General features: G+C 29.6%; 1 protein-coding gene across 1 annotated transcript; it reads left to right on the top strand.

The window, feature by feature from the left end:
* The first annotated feature begins 10026 nt into the window (after positions 1-10026).
* On the top strand, positions 10027-12919 carry LOC144556815 (galactan beta-1,4-galactosyltransferase GALS1-like). Its single transcript, XM_078305267.1, has 5 exons — positions 10027-10676; positions 10991-11214; positions 11299-11611; positions 11698-11877; positions 12303-12919. The coding sequence occupies exons 1-5, from the start codon at positions 10162-10164 to the stop codon at positions 12658-12660; spliced, it is 1590 nt and encodes a 529-aa protein (XP_078161393.1). The 5' UTR covers positions 10027-10161; the 3' UTR covers positions 12661-12919.
* Positions 12920-17491: the final 4572 nt, after the last annotated feature.

Below are 17491 nucleotides of genomic sequence, written 5' to 3'. Positions count from 1 at the left end.
GTTGATTAATTATAATTCATTTATTCTTTTTTCCGCTTCTTTTTATAATAAATCAATTCAATTTTTAAAAAAATTTATGTGTAAATACGTATATTACTCGTTCAGTAAATTGATTTCAATAGTTTAAATTCGTCGATTGAAATCAATATTATAATTAAATTTTTACTAATTCTACTACATAATTAAATAACAAGATTAACAAAAAAAATTGCATCATCAAGTACACCATGCACATGATACCTAAGTTTGGTGCTCACAAAATAACAAATATGTGTGTTTTATATATATTTTGTCATCACCTAAAAAAATATCGGAATGAAGCACACAAAATATAGATTTTTTTTAAATAGAACTGTTTTTAAAATTTTTAACGGTACAAACACTATATATATATGGGGAAGCTATAAGAAAATGCTCCACTGATTCTAGAAATCAGTGAGACAACAAACTATTTTCTCCACCAATCCTTCACATTTATCTAAAATCAGCAATATCAGTGGTCCGAAAATAGCTCCATCGATCACAGGGAGCGGTAGAGAAAATGATTAAAAACAGTTTTATTTATATAAAAAATCCGAAATATAGCTGTAAGAGAAGTTCAATAAAAAATAAAAAAAATTAATGAAATGAAGAACAGGAGACATATATATATATATATATATATATATGCACGCGTTTAGGGGTCCCCGCGCATGCACATATTTCATATCATGTCACGGAAAGATATCTCTTCATATGTTTTCAGATCCTCTGCTGCATTCTACACCACACCATTTCATGAATGCATGATGAATCCTCTCCAATGCAGTATGTTGTAGTAGGGAAGAAAAAACGTGACGTTACGTAATTAATATGTTGTGTCGATCAAAATTTATTTTTACGTGATGTGACTAAAATGAAAGATAACAGTTACGCCACGTGAATAATTACGTCACGTATGGTCACACCGTGACCATATGTGACATAATTGATTACGTTTAATAAAAAAATTCAAGTTTTAAGTTAGTTTATACTTCAAAAAAATAATAACAAAATATACTAAGATATACTTTTACAAAATCAAACCTCACAATTTGATTATTTTGGATCAAAGGAGAATAATAATTGTTTCATAATTTTCATAAATAGAAAGAATAATTAATAATTTAAATATGTTAGAAAGAAAATTAAATAAAATAAATAAAACATCTTATAATTAAGATGTACTAGAAGGACTCCGAAACATTTTTCAGGCAAGAATTTTCTCAGTTCTAAAAAAAAATTAAACTATTTCTTATTGTGTTAATAAAAAAATAAAAATACTTTGTATTTGAATTATTAATCCCAGTTCCAAAGTCACTTCTAGTAAATAATTAAATATCGAAATTATTATGTTATTTCTATTTCTAAAAATTATTAAGCAACTATTATACAATCAAACGAATTTGAGATTTGTTTTTGAATAGTTTTGAAAATCTCCTAAAATCAGGATTTTTTTTATTTTTTATTTTTTTACTGTATAACTCTTGTATACCTACACGGTGTGCTACACCATCCAGCGCAACAGAAGATATACAATGAACAAGCAATAGAATACGGTAGATGAACAGTGGTGGACACTTGTGTTGTTTTTTTTTATATATATATCTTGGAAGGAACACTTGTGTTGTTTTTTTTTGCATATATATCTTGGAAGGATGTGCTGGTTAAGATGACCCAATCAACAAGTCATTCATTCATTCAGGTCCCATTGCTCTGTCTCTAACTCTATTCCCCCTCCTCTCCTGTTTGTTTCATTTTTGGGATCTCTATGCAGATTATTTCTTAAAAATTAAATTAAATTTAAATATTTTAACGAAACAAGTAAGTTGGACTTATTTTTTATGAAAAACAGTTTCACTAATCCTGTAGATCGGTGGAGGCAGCTACTATACTTGTTGTGCTTTCTTACTATGCTTACTTTTTTGCCTCTACCAATCGGTGGAGTTGTTTTTATTCAGTGTGCTTGTTTCATTGATATATTTAAATTTGATTCTATTTTAAAAAAAAAAATCCCTCTATGCATAATGAAGAGTCCATATCATTTGCAGTAATTCAGATTTAGAATTTCAACCATCCGATTAGAATCCAAACTAATCTAGTGCACGCCTGTAAATATAGAGCTTCTTTAATATTTATGTCAATACAGATCGAACAGTCAAAATTTATTCTGCAGTACCTCAAATTTGAGTTAGTGCAAACGATATAAATTTGATGCATTAGTGCTTTCTTGTGCGCTAACTTGCAACCTTTCACATAAATAACATTCTTTTTTGTCACTAAATCAAATCAATATATCGTTTTTTTTAGTATTTTAGGATGAGCATGCCACATTATAATTCGTATCTTGTGTCAATTCTCTTGAATATGTATTAATATTTATATATTTAATCACTTCATTTTTCTAGGAAATTATTATGGTTTCATAGCTAAGTTTCAACTTTCTTTTTCTTTTTTTCTAAACTAATTAAGGCTTCAAAAATTTTAAATGATTATTGCAAGCTAGGATGAAAACCATAGTATGTAATAATAAAACTATATAGTAATTAATTAGCTCCTACATTTATAATCACTAATAACATTTTATTATTATTATTATCATCATCATCATCACCACCACCATATCAACACACCACACAAATTCAAACTAGTGAACAAAAAAAAGAAAAAAAAAAAAAAAAAGAGGTCGGTTGTTCACATGCATGAAGGAGAAGTATTGCCTACTTGATTTGCTCCTTTCATTGTAGTTTTGTATTCTATAAATGGAGAGCGACATCTATATTTGTATACCAACTGGCCACTACATACACACTTTTGTATTTTTGTGATTCAAGGATTAAATTTGTGATTATATAATTTAGGTTGTATTTTATACTCATGACATTTTTCATGTCACATTTTTGTGTCTTAGTAATTATGGCTTTTGGAGGTTTAATTATTTGATTCTAGTTATTTTATAGCAAGTAAAGACTAATGAAAAATTTGCTTTAATTTGGACTATTTTCTTTTCTAATTAAAAAATAAATCCTTGATACTAACTAAAAAATGTTCAAAAATAGTGTACTCTTCTATGAATGCATACAAAAACAATAGATTAAATCCGTGTTGAAAATAATAGTACGCACTCATCAGACGGACAGGATAACGCCAAGCGATTAATCAGAAATAATCGAGAATAATCAGTCAATTAGTCGGAAAAATCCGCAATGGTTTTATCACCGCCAACGACTAATCGGCCTAAACGGACGTTTTTTACAACACTGGTTAAATATATTGACTTTATTTTAATATTTGAAATTTTTATTATTAAAATTTTATAAATAAATAAATATATACTAACGACATGAACAATAGACTTCTTTGTTCTTTACAATAGCAATCTAATTTAAATTATTTATTGGAACATATGGATTCTTTGATTATGAAAGCATTTTAATGATGTGATTTCAACAAAATAAGCGGTCTTCATTTGCCTAAATATATATCAAAGAAACTTTTTAGCATGACTTCATTCGAAAATAGACTATTGAACTAACGATCAAATTAATTCCTTGTGATTACATTTAATCATCTATGGTTGGCATCAATTTGATCAAGAAAATAAACGATCATATATATAGAGAGAGAGAGTGACTAATATGCTTTTGGTAGCATATGGGCTGAAGTGCTAACGGTTCAAATTTGAAGTTTAAAAATCCAAAGTCGATCTGAACCGTTCATCTTGTTCTTCATATCAATATGTGCTTGGAAATCAAATGTTATATTTTTCCGAATTTTTTTACTATTTATTAAACCACTTTGAAAATTGCTAATCCAACGGCGGCTGACAAAATAGTAAAATATTTTATGAGTGTGTGTGTGCTAAAAGGCAAAAGATTGTGCTTTATGATGAATATTATTTGAGAGCTATTTTACAGTAGTCATAATTTTAAATATAAATAGTGCATTTTTGGTTAATATCAAAACGTTTGTTCCGGAGTTGTGGTGCAACTAATTGATTTCTGATTTTCAAAGTCCATATAGTTGATCCAAATCGTTAGAGGTGATCTCTATTTATTAAGTCAGTTTTAAAATCATTGATTTTCAATGAAAAATTTCTTGATCATTGAAAACAATAATTTTAAAACTGATTTAATAAATAGTAAAAAAATTCTAGAAAATGTAAAATTTGGTCTTCAAACACATTTTAATATAGATTGAATGTTGAACGGTTTGGATTATCTGTTTAGACTTTGAAAATGTAAAAATTGAAGCGTTTATTCTACAATCTAGGAACAAACATTTTGATATTAGTCAATCTCTTTATATATATATAAAGTTATTGGGCAGTTGTCTGCCACACAGTTATCTACACCGAGAGGTAACACAAAACCTAATGTCGCATGGTGGACCCCATCATTGTTCTCTCCATCGATGAGAGAACCTTCCAGATGCTTTCCCCCAATTCACCAATTAATTAAATATATCCATCTTTTTTTGCATTTCTACAATTAATGTTCTGTGACTTCTGTCTTTACTATTTTTTTATTTCTCCATTGCATCCTTGAAGGCACAAGTGCTACACATTGAAGAAGCAGCTAAGAACCCCTGTAGTTTGTGAATGAACTGGAGATGATTTGGGGAAGTATGAAGCTAGCTAGCGTAGGACCCAATATCAGACTGTTTTTGGTTGGTGCCTTGTTGCCAACCAGTCAACCACACTTCTTATGAGTTGTGAATTTATTTATTATTGAGGAAATAAATTCTTACAAAATGAGATTTGTTGTATCCACTGTTGTAGCTTGTTGGACGGATATAATACTGTTAAGTGATTAATTGATAATAATTAGTTTTAATTGAGAATAATCAGTTAATTAGTTAGAAATTTTTTTAATAATTTGGTAGTCGTCAACGACTAATTGGCCGATTAATCGGTCTAAATAACTGTTTTTTACAACACTGGTTGTATCACCGTCTCCAAATTTTAAATATTTCTGACAAATAAATGTCCTTCAATTTTTTTTTTTTAAAAAAAAACCCTTAGGCACATTGCACTACTCATAAAAAGTTGCAATATTACATGCTCAAAAGGATTTAACACTTAAAAATCCTGAATAGAACATTCTCCTAAATGCATCATTAGCACCAAATTTAAAATAAAAAAATAAAAAAATGAGATTAAAAAATCAAACATTAAATGTGATAACATTATTTGTTGAGAAAAAATATTAGTAAATAAGAAACTAATTAAGCTCCTGACAAAGAGGGAGATGGTTGGGGCCAGAACAAGGGTTGCCTTGCCTTTGGATTTGCTCATATCTCTTACCACATTTACCTTTCAGTGGTGCTATTTATTTCAATAGGAGGGATCAAGTTACAACAATTTTTAAGTTACAACAAGTTACCACAACTATTTTTTACATTTTTAAAGTCCAAATCGTTGATCCAAACCGTTGGATGTGATATCTACAATAAAATGTGCTTGGAGACCAAATTTTACATTTTTTGAAATTTTTTTACTATTTATTAAGATGGGTACAAAAACTAGTCAAATTCATACCATTGAATTATGTACCCATCTTAATAAATAGTAAAAAAATTCCATAAAAAATGTAAAATTTGGTCTCCAAGCACATTTTATTGTAGAGATTACATCTAACGGTTTGGATCGACGATTTGGACTTTGAAAATGTAGAAAATAGTTGTGATAACTTGTTGTAACTTGATCCCTCCTCTTTTTTCAATCATATTTGCTATGGCAGTTCAGTGCCTCTTTTGGGAATTATGAGTGGTGATTGTTCTGATCCGGTTAATTTAGTTTTCGATCTGATTTTGATTCAGTGTCTTCTACGATGAAGTCTATCAGCAGAACAACTATGCACACAGAGGAAACTATCAATAGACTCCTATCATTTCTATCAAACAAGGATGACTACAATTGTATCCACATAATGCATATACCACTGTGTGTTTTTAATTTGTTTACATTTTAGTGTTTTCTAAGACATTTCTTGTCTGATCTTATGTAACAGCTGGTTTGTAACTCTTTAAATTAATAAAATTTAAGACATTGAAAATATGAAAGATTTTAACTAGTCAAAACCAACATGCTAAGTGAATAATAAATTACAACTGTATGGCATCAAAAGATATACTTTAATTGATTTTTTTTTATATACTAGCGACATTTTTCTGAATACTAATTTTGGGGCAGAATTTGTTTCTTTTTATTTATAAAATAAAGTCCCTAAAAAATATGGGAAGTACACCATTTTAGTTTCTTTGTGCATGTATATGCAAAAAAGCAGAGACATTGCTTTGTTTTCGCCTTTCTGCTTTAACATTCTTAATTCTATGAAAATTTGTTTGATTTGCTTTAGACAGTGTTGAATTCTTTGATTTGACCGGTTCAGCCACGTGGAAACTCTTTTACCTTTTTCTTTTATCAATATTTCTAAAGGATCCTTGCATTATCAACAATTTACAGACTCATTTCAAAGAAAAAAAAAATTTACAGACAACTCTGTTAAAAAAATATTTTTTATTCCTAAATTAATTAAGAATCATGCAATATTATTATATGACCACCTCTTAAAAAATACACACAAAGTCGATTTGATGCTATTCGATGTTGTTAGATCTACATCAAGAGCAGATAAAATACACACAAATCTTCACGCAGATCGAACGGCTTTAATCGGACACCAAACATAATTTGATTAATTTTCTTTTGAGATAAATGAGATCAAGCCTACCGATTTCTAATTAAAACAAAAAATCAACACATTGTTTGATTGGTACCACCTCTTTGGTATACCGACATTGTTTGACTGGTACCACTTCTCTGTTATCTACTACATAACTATCATACTTATAACAAATTAGGGTTCTAAATAGCGAACTATAGCTGCGCTATAGATTTTTCGAACCTCAAAAGCTATAACGCTATTAACTGATTTTCTTTTATAATGATTCTAAATAGCTAGTTATGTTGCGCTATAGCTTTTTCGGAACTTATCCGAAAAAGCTATAGCGCTATAACAGCTATTTAGAATCTTGTAACAAACCGAATTTGATTTGATGTTCCACTCCATTTCTCAGAGCCTAACATATTTTATATACAAAACAAAAAGATATTTCCAAGATTGTTAATACTTTATATTACGAGGACTATTAAGTAAAGTTGGCGCATAGCTCTTCTTTATATTATGAGGACTAATACGTAAAGTTGGCGCATAATTATTCTTTAATGTGGAGTGTGGATGGGTTGATGGTGACAATTTAATTTTTCTCTTTTTGTGTACTTATTTTGCTTGTGACAATTGAGTTTGCTTCATGTAAATTATGAGAAAGATTCTCTCATGCATAAAAAATAATAAACAATTTAAACCTATAATTCTTAATTTGCCTACCTCGGTTCCTATTTTATATATTACTATTAACTTTTCATTGACAAAAATTGTGTCTAATTTTTTAAACGCATGTCTAAATTATTTTATAAAAAGTAAGTATGAGATATTGAAGTGAATCTAAACATATTTATTTACAACTTTTTTAAATGCATGTATTCAGTCCTAACTTCTAAATGAACAATTAATATTTTGAAATTACAATTTATTATTTGAATAGTTCTTAATGTATGAATTCAGGCTTAATTTATTCATCTCATCCTTAGAAAATTTTATTTTGTAAAACTAAACTTATAAGCTCGATCATAAATGTGAAGTATATATATTTAGTTTTATTAATAACCTATAAAATAAATAAATTAAAAAAAATAATATGGTTTTCAACAAATTTTGAAAAATAATCTTACCGATGTATAATTCAGCGGTAATTCAGAGAAAAACCACTGAACTATCGAGCATTTTGGAAAGCTTCTTTCTTAGATAATCCAGCGGACTTAAATTCAACTGTAGAAAAAATATTTTAATATTGATTCAATTCGTTTGTAACTTTAAAATATTTTAATGAATAAAAATAATAAATCATGATGATATTCAGATTAAAATTGTCAATTCTACTGAAATATCCAGCAAAAATGAGCTCTTTCAAAATCGCTCAATAATCCAGCGGTTTTGCACTGAATTAGGTTACTTCTAAAAATTAGTTAAAAACCATGTATTTATTAATTAATTAATTAATTTATTTATAGATTATTAATAATTTTTTTGGCATTATACTGTTAGTTTAAACTAAAAATAGACAAATTCTGTACTTTAGGTTAGCTTCTGACTATGTAATATTAAAATCAAAATTTGAAATCAGTTAAAAAATACAAATAAAACCAAAAAGCACACAAACATTGCTGTCTGTGAAGCAAAGCAAGAAACACACAGCACAAAAGTCGGTGAATAAAATAATCAGAATATTCCATAATACTAACCACACAATATTTAATTAATCTAACATGATCAAAACATTATATTCTAAATAATAAACTAATCTATCACGATTTCATGAAAGACATAGGTAAAATTTGGTTTAGACCTCGCTAAATACCAATGTTGAATTGAATATTTGAATCATTGACACTGACATCTCACCTTGTATTGTTCATCATGTACAATTAAAGCCGAAATTTTTATTTATACTATAAATAATAATAATAATAATAATAATAATAATAATAATAATAATGATAATAATAATAATAATAATAATAATAATAATAATAATAATAATAGAACACTTTGATTTTGGAAACAATTTACATCTACTCGGACCGCCAAGTTAATATGTGGTCCATTTCTAGAGAGGGGCGCAGATTAGCTTGGCGGTCCTCTAAAAACTCAAAAATGCACTATAATATTAAATATATTTAGGTTTTGAGAGGTCTCTAAACCAATCTGCAGTCTCTTAAGAATGTGACTGCAGATTGATTTGGAGGCCCTGATAGATGTGAAAATCCTCATAATTTGAGGTGTTTTAGTTTATTTTTTTTTTGAAATGGTGTAAATAAAAAATTCGGCAATTAAAGTGAAATTATTATTTATTTTTTGATTACACCTCAGATATCTCAAAAAAGTAAAATTAATTTTTGGAAATATTTTATCTTTATTATTGATAAATTATCATCGTCTATTTAAATTACATTATCGGTTGCTTAACTAGTATTATATTAAAAAAACTGTATATGAAATGTTGTGATTATCAGAAATAATTAACAACTATTTGTAATTTTTTTTTCCATCTTTCCAAAAAAAAAATTAAATTTTTTCCTCATATTTTATAAAGAAAAAAAAATATATTTTTACCATATGCAGGAAACGCAGATTTAATAAGTCTTATTTATTTATTTTTTTTTTGTCTAAGTTGCATTATAAAGCAATACATTAATTAGCCATTATACTAGACATGCTTCTAAAGTTGCATTATAATTTAAAGCAAGCTTTATATGGAAAAGCAAAATATTCTCATAATTAAAGTCTGCTAATATATTCCAATTATCCTGAATTACATAAAATATAATTTTAAGGAATATAATGTTAAAGAATGCTATTTATGGCATGCACTTATAGACCAAATATGAAATATTACATTTTTCAGTAAAAATGTATTTATAAACCAAATATTACATTTTTTTCATATTAATTACTATTTTTTCAGATAGATAGAAAATAGTAAACAATTTTATTTACTATATATTTAAAAAATGTAAAATTTAATCTCTGTGTGCATTTTTATATGGAAATAATATTTAATAATTTAGGTCAACTATTTGAACTTTAAAAATAAAAATAAATTTATAGCACAGATTAACATTACAGTAATATACATATTAAATTTGTCTCACACAATTTAAAAAAAAATAATTATACTCAAATTTTAAAGCAAAAAATGATGAAATTTAGCACCCTCTGTAATAAATACCAGCTTTAAAGCAATGCAAAAAGCCCAAAAGCTACCCCTTAGAAATTAGAACCAACCTCCTATTCCTATTCCTATTTCTAGGAGAGAGTTCATCACTGCCTCCTCTCTCCACTATTAAAGCAAACCACACACACTGCTCAATAATTAGTTAAGAGAGAGAGAGAGAGAGAGAGAGAGAGAGAGAGAGAGAAGAGTGAGAGAAGCTTCTCTTTCCACACACATTTTCCTGTTTCTAAAGTGAAACCATTCTAGAGAGAGAGAGAGAGCTTCTTGTTCTTCTTCCATTAGCTTATGCTGAAAATACTACAACCACACTTACAAAAGAGAGAAAGCAAGAAGCAAAACCAACCAATGAAGAAAGACTTTGCTTACTCAGGCAGTACTGGTACCGGTACTGGTACTGGTACTGGTATGTACAGCTTTTTTGGTATCGATCTAAAGCCATTCATAGCCACACTCTTTCTTGTAACCCTTGTCATTGCCTTCTTTCAAATCCCACATCCTTACAACCCCTCTCTCCTTCTCTCTCCTGCCTCTAAATCCTCTCTCTCCTGCCCAAATCCTGATAATTTCACCACTAACACTTTCACTGTTAAAAAACCCAACACTGTACCAGTTCTAAAGGAGAAAATTGCCACCATTAGTGCTACTAAGGCTTTTTCTAGTGACCCAAATAAGAGAGAATTCAAGCCCTATGGAAATGCAGCAGCATTGTTTGTTCAAATGGGGGCGTATCGAGGTGGGCCCTACACATTTGCAATAATCGGTCTGGCATCGAAGCCGATCCATGTTTTTGGAAAGCCATGGTACTGTTTTCTCTCAATTTGTTGTTTAAATTTGCTCAATTGCTGTCAATTGAAGGTCAGATTTGATAATTACACATGTATCTTTCATTGTCAACCACATCCACTGTAGAGAATTGCATGACCATGCAATTTACTAATTTAGTCCACCTTTTTATTTTAATTAAATGGCCAAGATCTAACAATGACTTACTTATGCCATCACCATCACAATCACAGCAGTTGATTTGTTATTAAAATATACTAACCTTATTCTTTCCCTGTTTAGAAAGAAAGCTAACAACTTTGACTTTATTTTTTTATTTTTTTTGAATCAGGTACAAATGTGAGTGGGTACCAAATTCAAATTCGTCGAATACAATCCATGCCAAGGCATACAAGATGCTGCCTGATTGGGGATACGGCCGTGTGTACACAATGGTAGTTGTGAATTGTACCTTCACCGAGATGCCCAATCATGATAATAGTGGGGGGAAGTTAATACTCTATGCGTATTATTCGACATCACCAAAAAAATACGAGAAAATAGTGGCACTAGAAGGTTAGTTTAACCCTCATTGTTTTGACTAATTGCTGCTTAAAAATATATAAAAATTAAATTTTTTGAATTTTGATGTAACAACAGAGGCACCGGGTTCCTACAACGAGTCAAAATTTAAACCTCCATTTCCTTACGAGTACTTATATTGCGGGTCATCTCTATACGGAAACTTGAGTGCATCACGCATACGCGAATGGATGGCGTACCATGTGCATTTTTTCGGGCCAAAATCACATTTTGTATTTCATGATGCCGGTGGGGTTTCACCGGCGGTACGTGCCGCTCTAGACCCATGGATACGGGCTGGACGGGCCACATTGCAAGATATAAGAGACCAAGCTGAGTATGATGGATATTACTACAATCAATTTGTTGTGGTCAATGATTGCTTGCACAGGTGAGGATAAATTCGTCATTTCATATTATTAATTACTTGAGGGTTTTTCTCTTTAACTTAATATATATATATTTTTTTTCTAATAGGTACCGACATGCAGCAAATTGGACATTTTTCTTTGATGTGGATGAGTACATATACTTGCCTGATGGTCGTACATTAGAGTCGGTGCTTACCGAGTTGTTACCTTATACACAATTTACTATTGAACAAAACCCCATGTCTAGCAAGCTCTGTGTTCTTGATCCCCAAGAAGATCATGCCAAGTATGTTTCTACTCTATTTCTCATCATTTATTCAATTATTAAGCACAAAAACACATTATATATTCTTTGAGGAGGGGGTGGGGGTACACACACACACACACACACATATATATATACATATTCCTTTTGATATCCTAATAAATTCTTTTGTGTTCTTTGAGGGACCTTCCATTAATTTTATTGATTATCCAAGCCAACTAATTAATGAATGTATATATATCTTTTTGTTTGCATTAGTTTTTAATGATGCCAACTCATGCATGGAACTAGCTTAATTGGTTATAGTGTCACATCAAAACTTTATACAAATTGAGTTCAACATAAGAAAGAAAAAACAAAAGGTGGCACTTCAGTTTGCTAACTAGTCCCTATTTAAGAAAAGAAAAATGCACTTATTAACTTTTAATCTTTTTTTCTCAAAACAGTGAATGGGGTTTTGAGAAGTTGGTTTATCGCGACTCAATTACCGGGATTCGCCGTGACCGTAAGTATGCGATCCAAGCTCAGAATGCGTATGCAGCTGGAATCCACATGTCACAAAATGTCATAGGAAATACCACACACAAGACGGAACACTTAATCCGGTACTACCACTACCACGGCTCCATTAATGTATTAGGTGAACCATGCCAAGAATTTAGACCTATACCACCTAATGGCAACACAACATTGTATGATAATATACCATATGTCTATGATGATGGAATTCGAAAATTGGCGCCTACAATCAAGCGGTTTGAATACGAGATGATCGGGCCAGTTCAGATTCCGCCTCAAATCTAATCTCTTCTTGGTGAATTTGCTTTTTGCATCTTTCGACATGATAATCGGAAAGTTTTCTTGGTGGTTTTGAAATTGTTAAAATAAGATGCAAAATGAAAATGCCTTTATATTGTTCATATATATATATTCATTGGTGAAAGATACATATATATATAATCTGGCAATAGGCGATGTGCCGGCCAACATTCTTTGTAGTTGTAATAGAGAGAGCCCATATTCTGTTGTACTTTAAATTAATTAATAGGTGTATATTTTTTTTTTTCTTTTTTTTTTCTTTGTCTACACTGATTTAATGTGTATTTTTTGTGAGTATGGTGAATATGAAACATAATTGAGGTTGGCTAATATCAAAACGTTTGTTCCTAGGTTGTGGTGAAATTAATTGGTTTTTTGATTGGTTTTCAAAGTCCAAACGGTCAATCCGAACCGTTGGATGTGTGCTCTATATTAAAATGTGCTTGGAGACCAAATTTTATATTTTTTGGAATTTTTTTACTATTTATTAAGTTAATTTCAAAATTCTTGATTTTAATACACAGTGAAATTTTTTTGGACCATTGAAAATAACAATTTTAAATATTGGCTTAATAAATAGTAAAAACATTTCAATAAATGTAAAATTTGGTCTCCAAGCACTTTTTAGTAGAGATTGGATGTTGGATGTTTGAATCAACTGTTTGGACTTTGAAAATGCAAAAACTGAAGCATTTGTTCCACAGCTTAGGAACAAACGTTTTGATATTAGCCAACCTCAACATAATTTTATAATTATTTATAATATAAAGTATATAAAGGACATAAAATAATGTTTTTATTGCATGTGTTCACAACCAAATTAATAAACAATTTTTTGTTTTGTTTTGTTTTGGTTACTCTTCACAATATTATCATTTATCTCAAAAAAGTAAAAAACATGGACAAAAAGCTTGCCAAACCTAATTTATTTATTTTATAATTTTGATTACAATTATTCTTTATTTTTCTATTTTATGTCAAACCTAATTTCACAGCTATGTTGAACCCACATGAAACACTTTTTTATTACAATAAAAGTATCAGACATTTGTATTGGTATATATATATACATACATACATACATATAATGCCATTAATTCCAAAAATTTCTGCTGGAATTAATAATTATTGGTGCAGAGAAATGGGCTTTGTATTACGGCCGAATTGGGTTTATATAACTTTGAAGAAATAACAGCGAATTGAACAAGCCCCCCCCCCCCCCCCCCCCCCCCCCCCCCCCCCCCGTCCACACACACACACACAAAATGAGAAATTGTAATTTGAATCCAACAATTCTGACATGCTCACATTTCATGGACCAGCACAGGTGGTCGATTTCAGATCCACTAGAAAGAAGAATAAAACAATATTCACACCTCGGGATATTATGTGCTTTATCTTCGAAGCTAAATGTGTAGCGGGTCAACTTAAAAAAACAACACAGCTTGTTGACCAAGAGTTTTACAGAAAATAAAACAAAGAGGTAGCAGGTTCGAATTTTATCCCACAGGTTGAATTAATCATGAAACAATCTAATTATGGATGATGAAGAAACACCGTATCCCCGTGTCGGACACGTGTCACCTTGACATGTTACTTACGACGTAAGGAAAACATTAATTAGCACTAAGTCAAAAAGTCAATACCAATATCCCAACAATGGATAATGATTTTGAGATAAAGCAAGTGTCTATTATGTTTATTAAGAAAATTTTGTGAATATAACTTTAAAATTTATTGGATTAATTTTAAATAATGAATTTGAATTGTTGAAATCAATCTACTTCACAAGTGATTTATGTACGTGTAAAATTTTTAAATTTTCGAATTCATCTAGTAAAAAGTCAAGTGATAAAAAAAATAATGAAAAATGAATGCAATAAACTAACTCATAAACTAATCAAAAGAATAATGAGAAATAAATGTATTCATTATTAAACTAAATTTTTTCATTATTTTTTTACCACTTGACTTTGTACTTAATGAATTTTATACTCGATCCGAAATATTAAACATTATTTCTATAGTAAAATGTGATGGAGATCAAATTTTACATTTTGTAGAAAAATTACTATATTTCAATATAGAAAATTTATTGACTGGGAAGATTATAAACCATTCAAAAACAATGATATTTTATATATCTAAAAAATAGAAAATAGTAAATTAGCTCATGTTTTGAACTTTTAATTGCTCCTTTGATTTTTTATACAATATGATAGTAATGCAAATAACCAGCTTGTTAATTAAATAATGTATGAACTTTGTTATTTGAGGTCGTATATAATATAATTTGAAAAAAGGGTAATCTACATGATATGAAAAAGATTTAAATTTATGTTATTCAAAATAATATAAATATATTTTTTTTAAAATATATAACATGGTTCTTTGATTTTTTATCTTCCCTTTTTTATATGACAATTAATACAATTGTAAGCTGAAGGTTTAATCCAAATATACAATAAATAATATAATTACTAGATTTAACAGATGATATTGTCTATTGCAGCGGTTCTGTATTTTGACGTCCAATTAAGATGGCGTGAGTTCGAATCATGGGAGCAATATCGGAGCCGTATCCGTAACCGATACGGGTACGGGACCCTAAATAGGGCTACTAATGATTAAGGTTTGGCTCAAATTCGGCTCGCACTAGTACAAAAAACCCCTTCACCGACCCTTAATCACCGACTCTTTTAAGCAAAGCATCAGTGTTGCTCACACTATACTGACCCTTTTATTAAATAACAGTCAGCGTTGTTATTCAACACTGACGCTTTATAAACAGTCAGTGTTGGTTATCAACACTGACTGTTTTTCAAAAAAGAGTCAGTGTTGAACACCAACACTGACTGTTTTTCAAGCGTTAGTGTTGATTACCAACTCTGACGCTCTAAAAACAGTCAGTATTGGTACTCAACACTGACTCTTTTGAAAAACAGTCAGTGTTGAGCACCAACACTGACTCTTTTGAAAAACAGTCAGTGTTGAGCACCAACACTGACTCTTTGTAAAGCGTCAGTGTTGAGTAGCAACACTGACTCTTTAAAAACAGTCAGTGTTGGTACTCAACACTGACTCTTTTGAAAAACAGTCATACTCAACACTGACTCTTTTGAAAAACAGTCAGTGTTGGTACTCAACACTGACTCTTTGTAAAGCGTCAGTGTTGAGTAGCAACACTGACTCTTTAAAAACAGTCAGTGTTGGTACTCAACACTGACTCTTTTGAAAAACAGTCAGTGTTGAGTACCAACACTAACTCTTTTTCAAAAGAGTCAGTGTTGGTACTCAACACTGACTCTTTGTAAAGCGTCAGTGTTGAGTAGCAATACTGACTCTTTAAAAATAGTCAGTGTTGGTACTCAACACTGACTGTTTATCAAGACAGTCAGTGTTGCGTACCAACACTGACTGTTGGTAAAGCGTCAGTGTTGGGTAGCAATATCAGCAGATGATGAAATTTATGATTTTTGTACAGCAAATAATATGAATAAATTCCAAAAAAAATATTTCCTACTTTTATACATAACTTGTGACCAAATAATATTTGTAATTATCAATTTCATATAATTTCATCAATATTTGTTCAAACAAATTGAGCTAATAACTGTGGACCGTTCATTTTCTTATGAATAATCAACGGGTGATCTGCAATCAAATAATTCCTAATTTATTTTAAAATGATCATGTTAGTACCAGGAACCTTAAAAACAAAAAAAATAATTGGAGTTCCAACAATTGTAAGCTTCGATCCAATGTGTAATGTTTATAGCCTTACGATCTCGTTATATTCTGTCGCTTGGATGGATGTGTAAATGAACATCAAATTAGATAGCATTACATGCATGTTGCATATATGAATTTTGCATAAATTAAGGTGGGTTGTTCTAAATTCAATTTAATTCTAACTTCAAATTTTGCATAAAATTATTCTAATGTTGTGTATATATTTATTGCAGAAAAAATTGGATTCACCTCAAAGGGAAGCCAACAGTTGAAATTATGTCAAACACAAGCAAAACAGAGAGCATGCTAAAAGAATTACCATTCAAAAATTGTTTTATATTTCAGAATGAACAAAATTCTAATCCGATAAGATATATAAAAAAATCTCAAAAACTAAAAATTGGTTTTTTTTCTTATCTTTTTTTATTTTAATTTTTTTTTCCTTTATATAGAATTAATTTAGACATTCAAAATTAATTTATTTAAATTTAATTGTATCTAAGAAAATTATATGTTAATGTATAATAAATATTTTCTACTCTTTTTACATCTTATATGTCAAATAAAATCAAGTTAATAAAATCAAGTTAACACTTCAAATATTTCAAGTTTTTAGAAATACGAATTTAATAATTACAAGAAAATGCAAGAAGATGGAGAATCCTAAAGAAAATCACAGGTTATATGAAATGTGATTTCAACTGGGATTTTGTGTCCGTTGACAAATTTTAGAAGGGAATCCAATTAAGTAATTTGTGGATATTTTATAATACAATTAAGTCTTCCAAAATTTATAATATATTTTTAAACTTTGATTAGTTGTTAAGAAAGTATGTACATAAATAAATAATATGATAATTTAATTTATGTTGAAGAAAATAAAAATAAAAATATGTTAATTAGAAACTTAGAATTGTGTAACACATGCTCATGCAAACTTGGATCCGTTAATTAAGGGCTTAATACCCAACAACAAATATTCAATACTGCAATAACATGTTATTACACCATCAATACTGACTGTTTTTATAAAAAACAGTCAGTGTAGGCTGCTAACATTGATTGTTTTAAAAAACAGTCAGTG

This window comes from Carex rostrata, chromosome 7, assembly GCF_964058835.1.
Source record: "Carex rostrata chromosome 7, lpCarRost1.2, whole genome shotgun sequence".
NCBI classification, from domain to species: domain Eukaryota; kingdom Viridiplantae; phylum Streptophyta; class Magnoliopsida; order Poales; family Cyperaceae; genus Carex; species Carex rostrata.
This window is presented reverse-complemented; position numbering and strand designations above follow the sequence as displayed.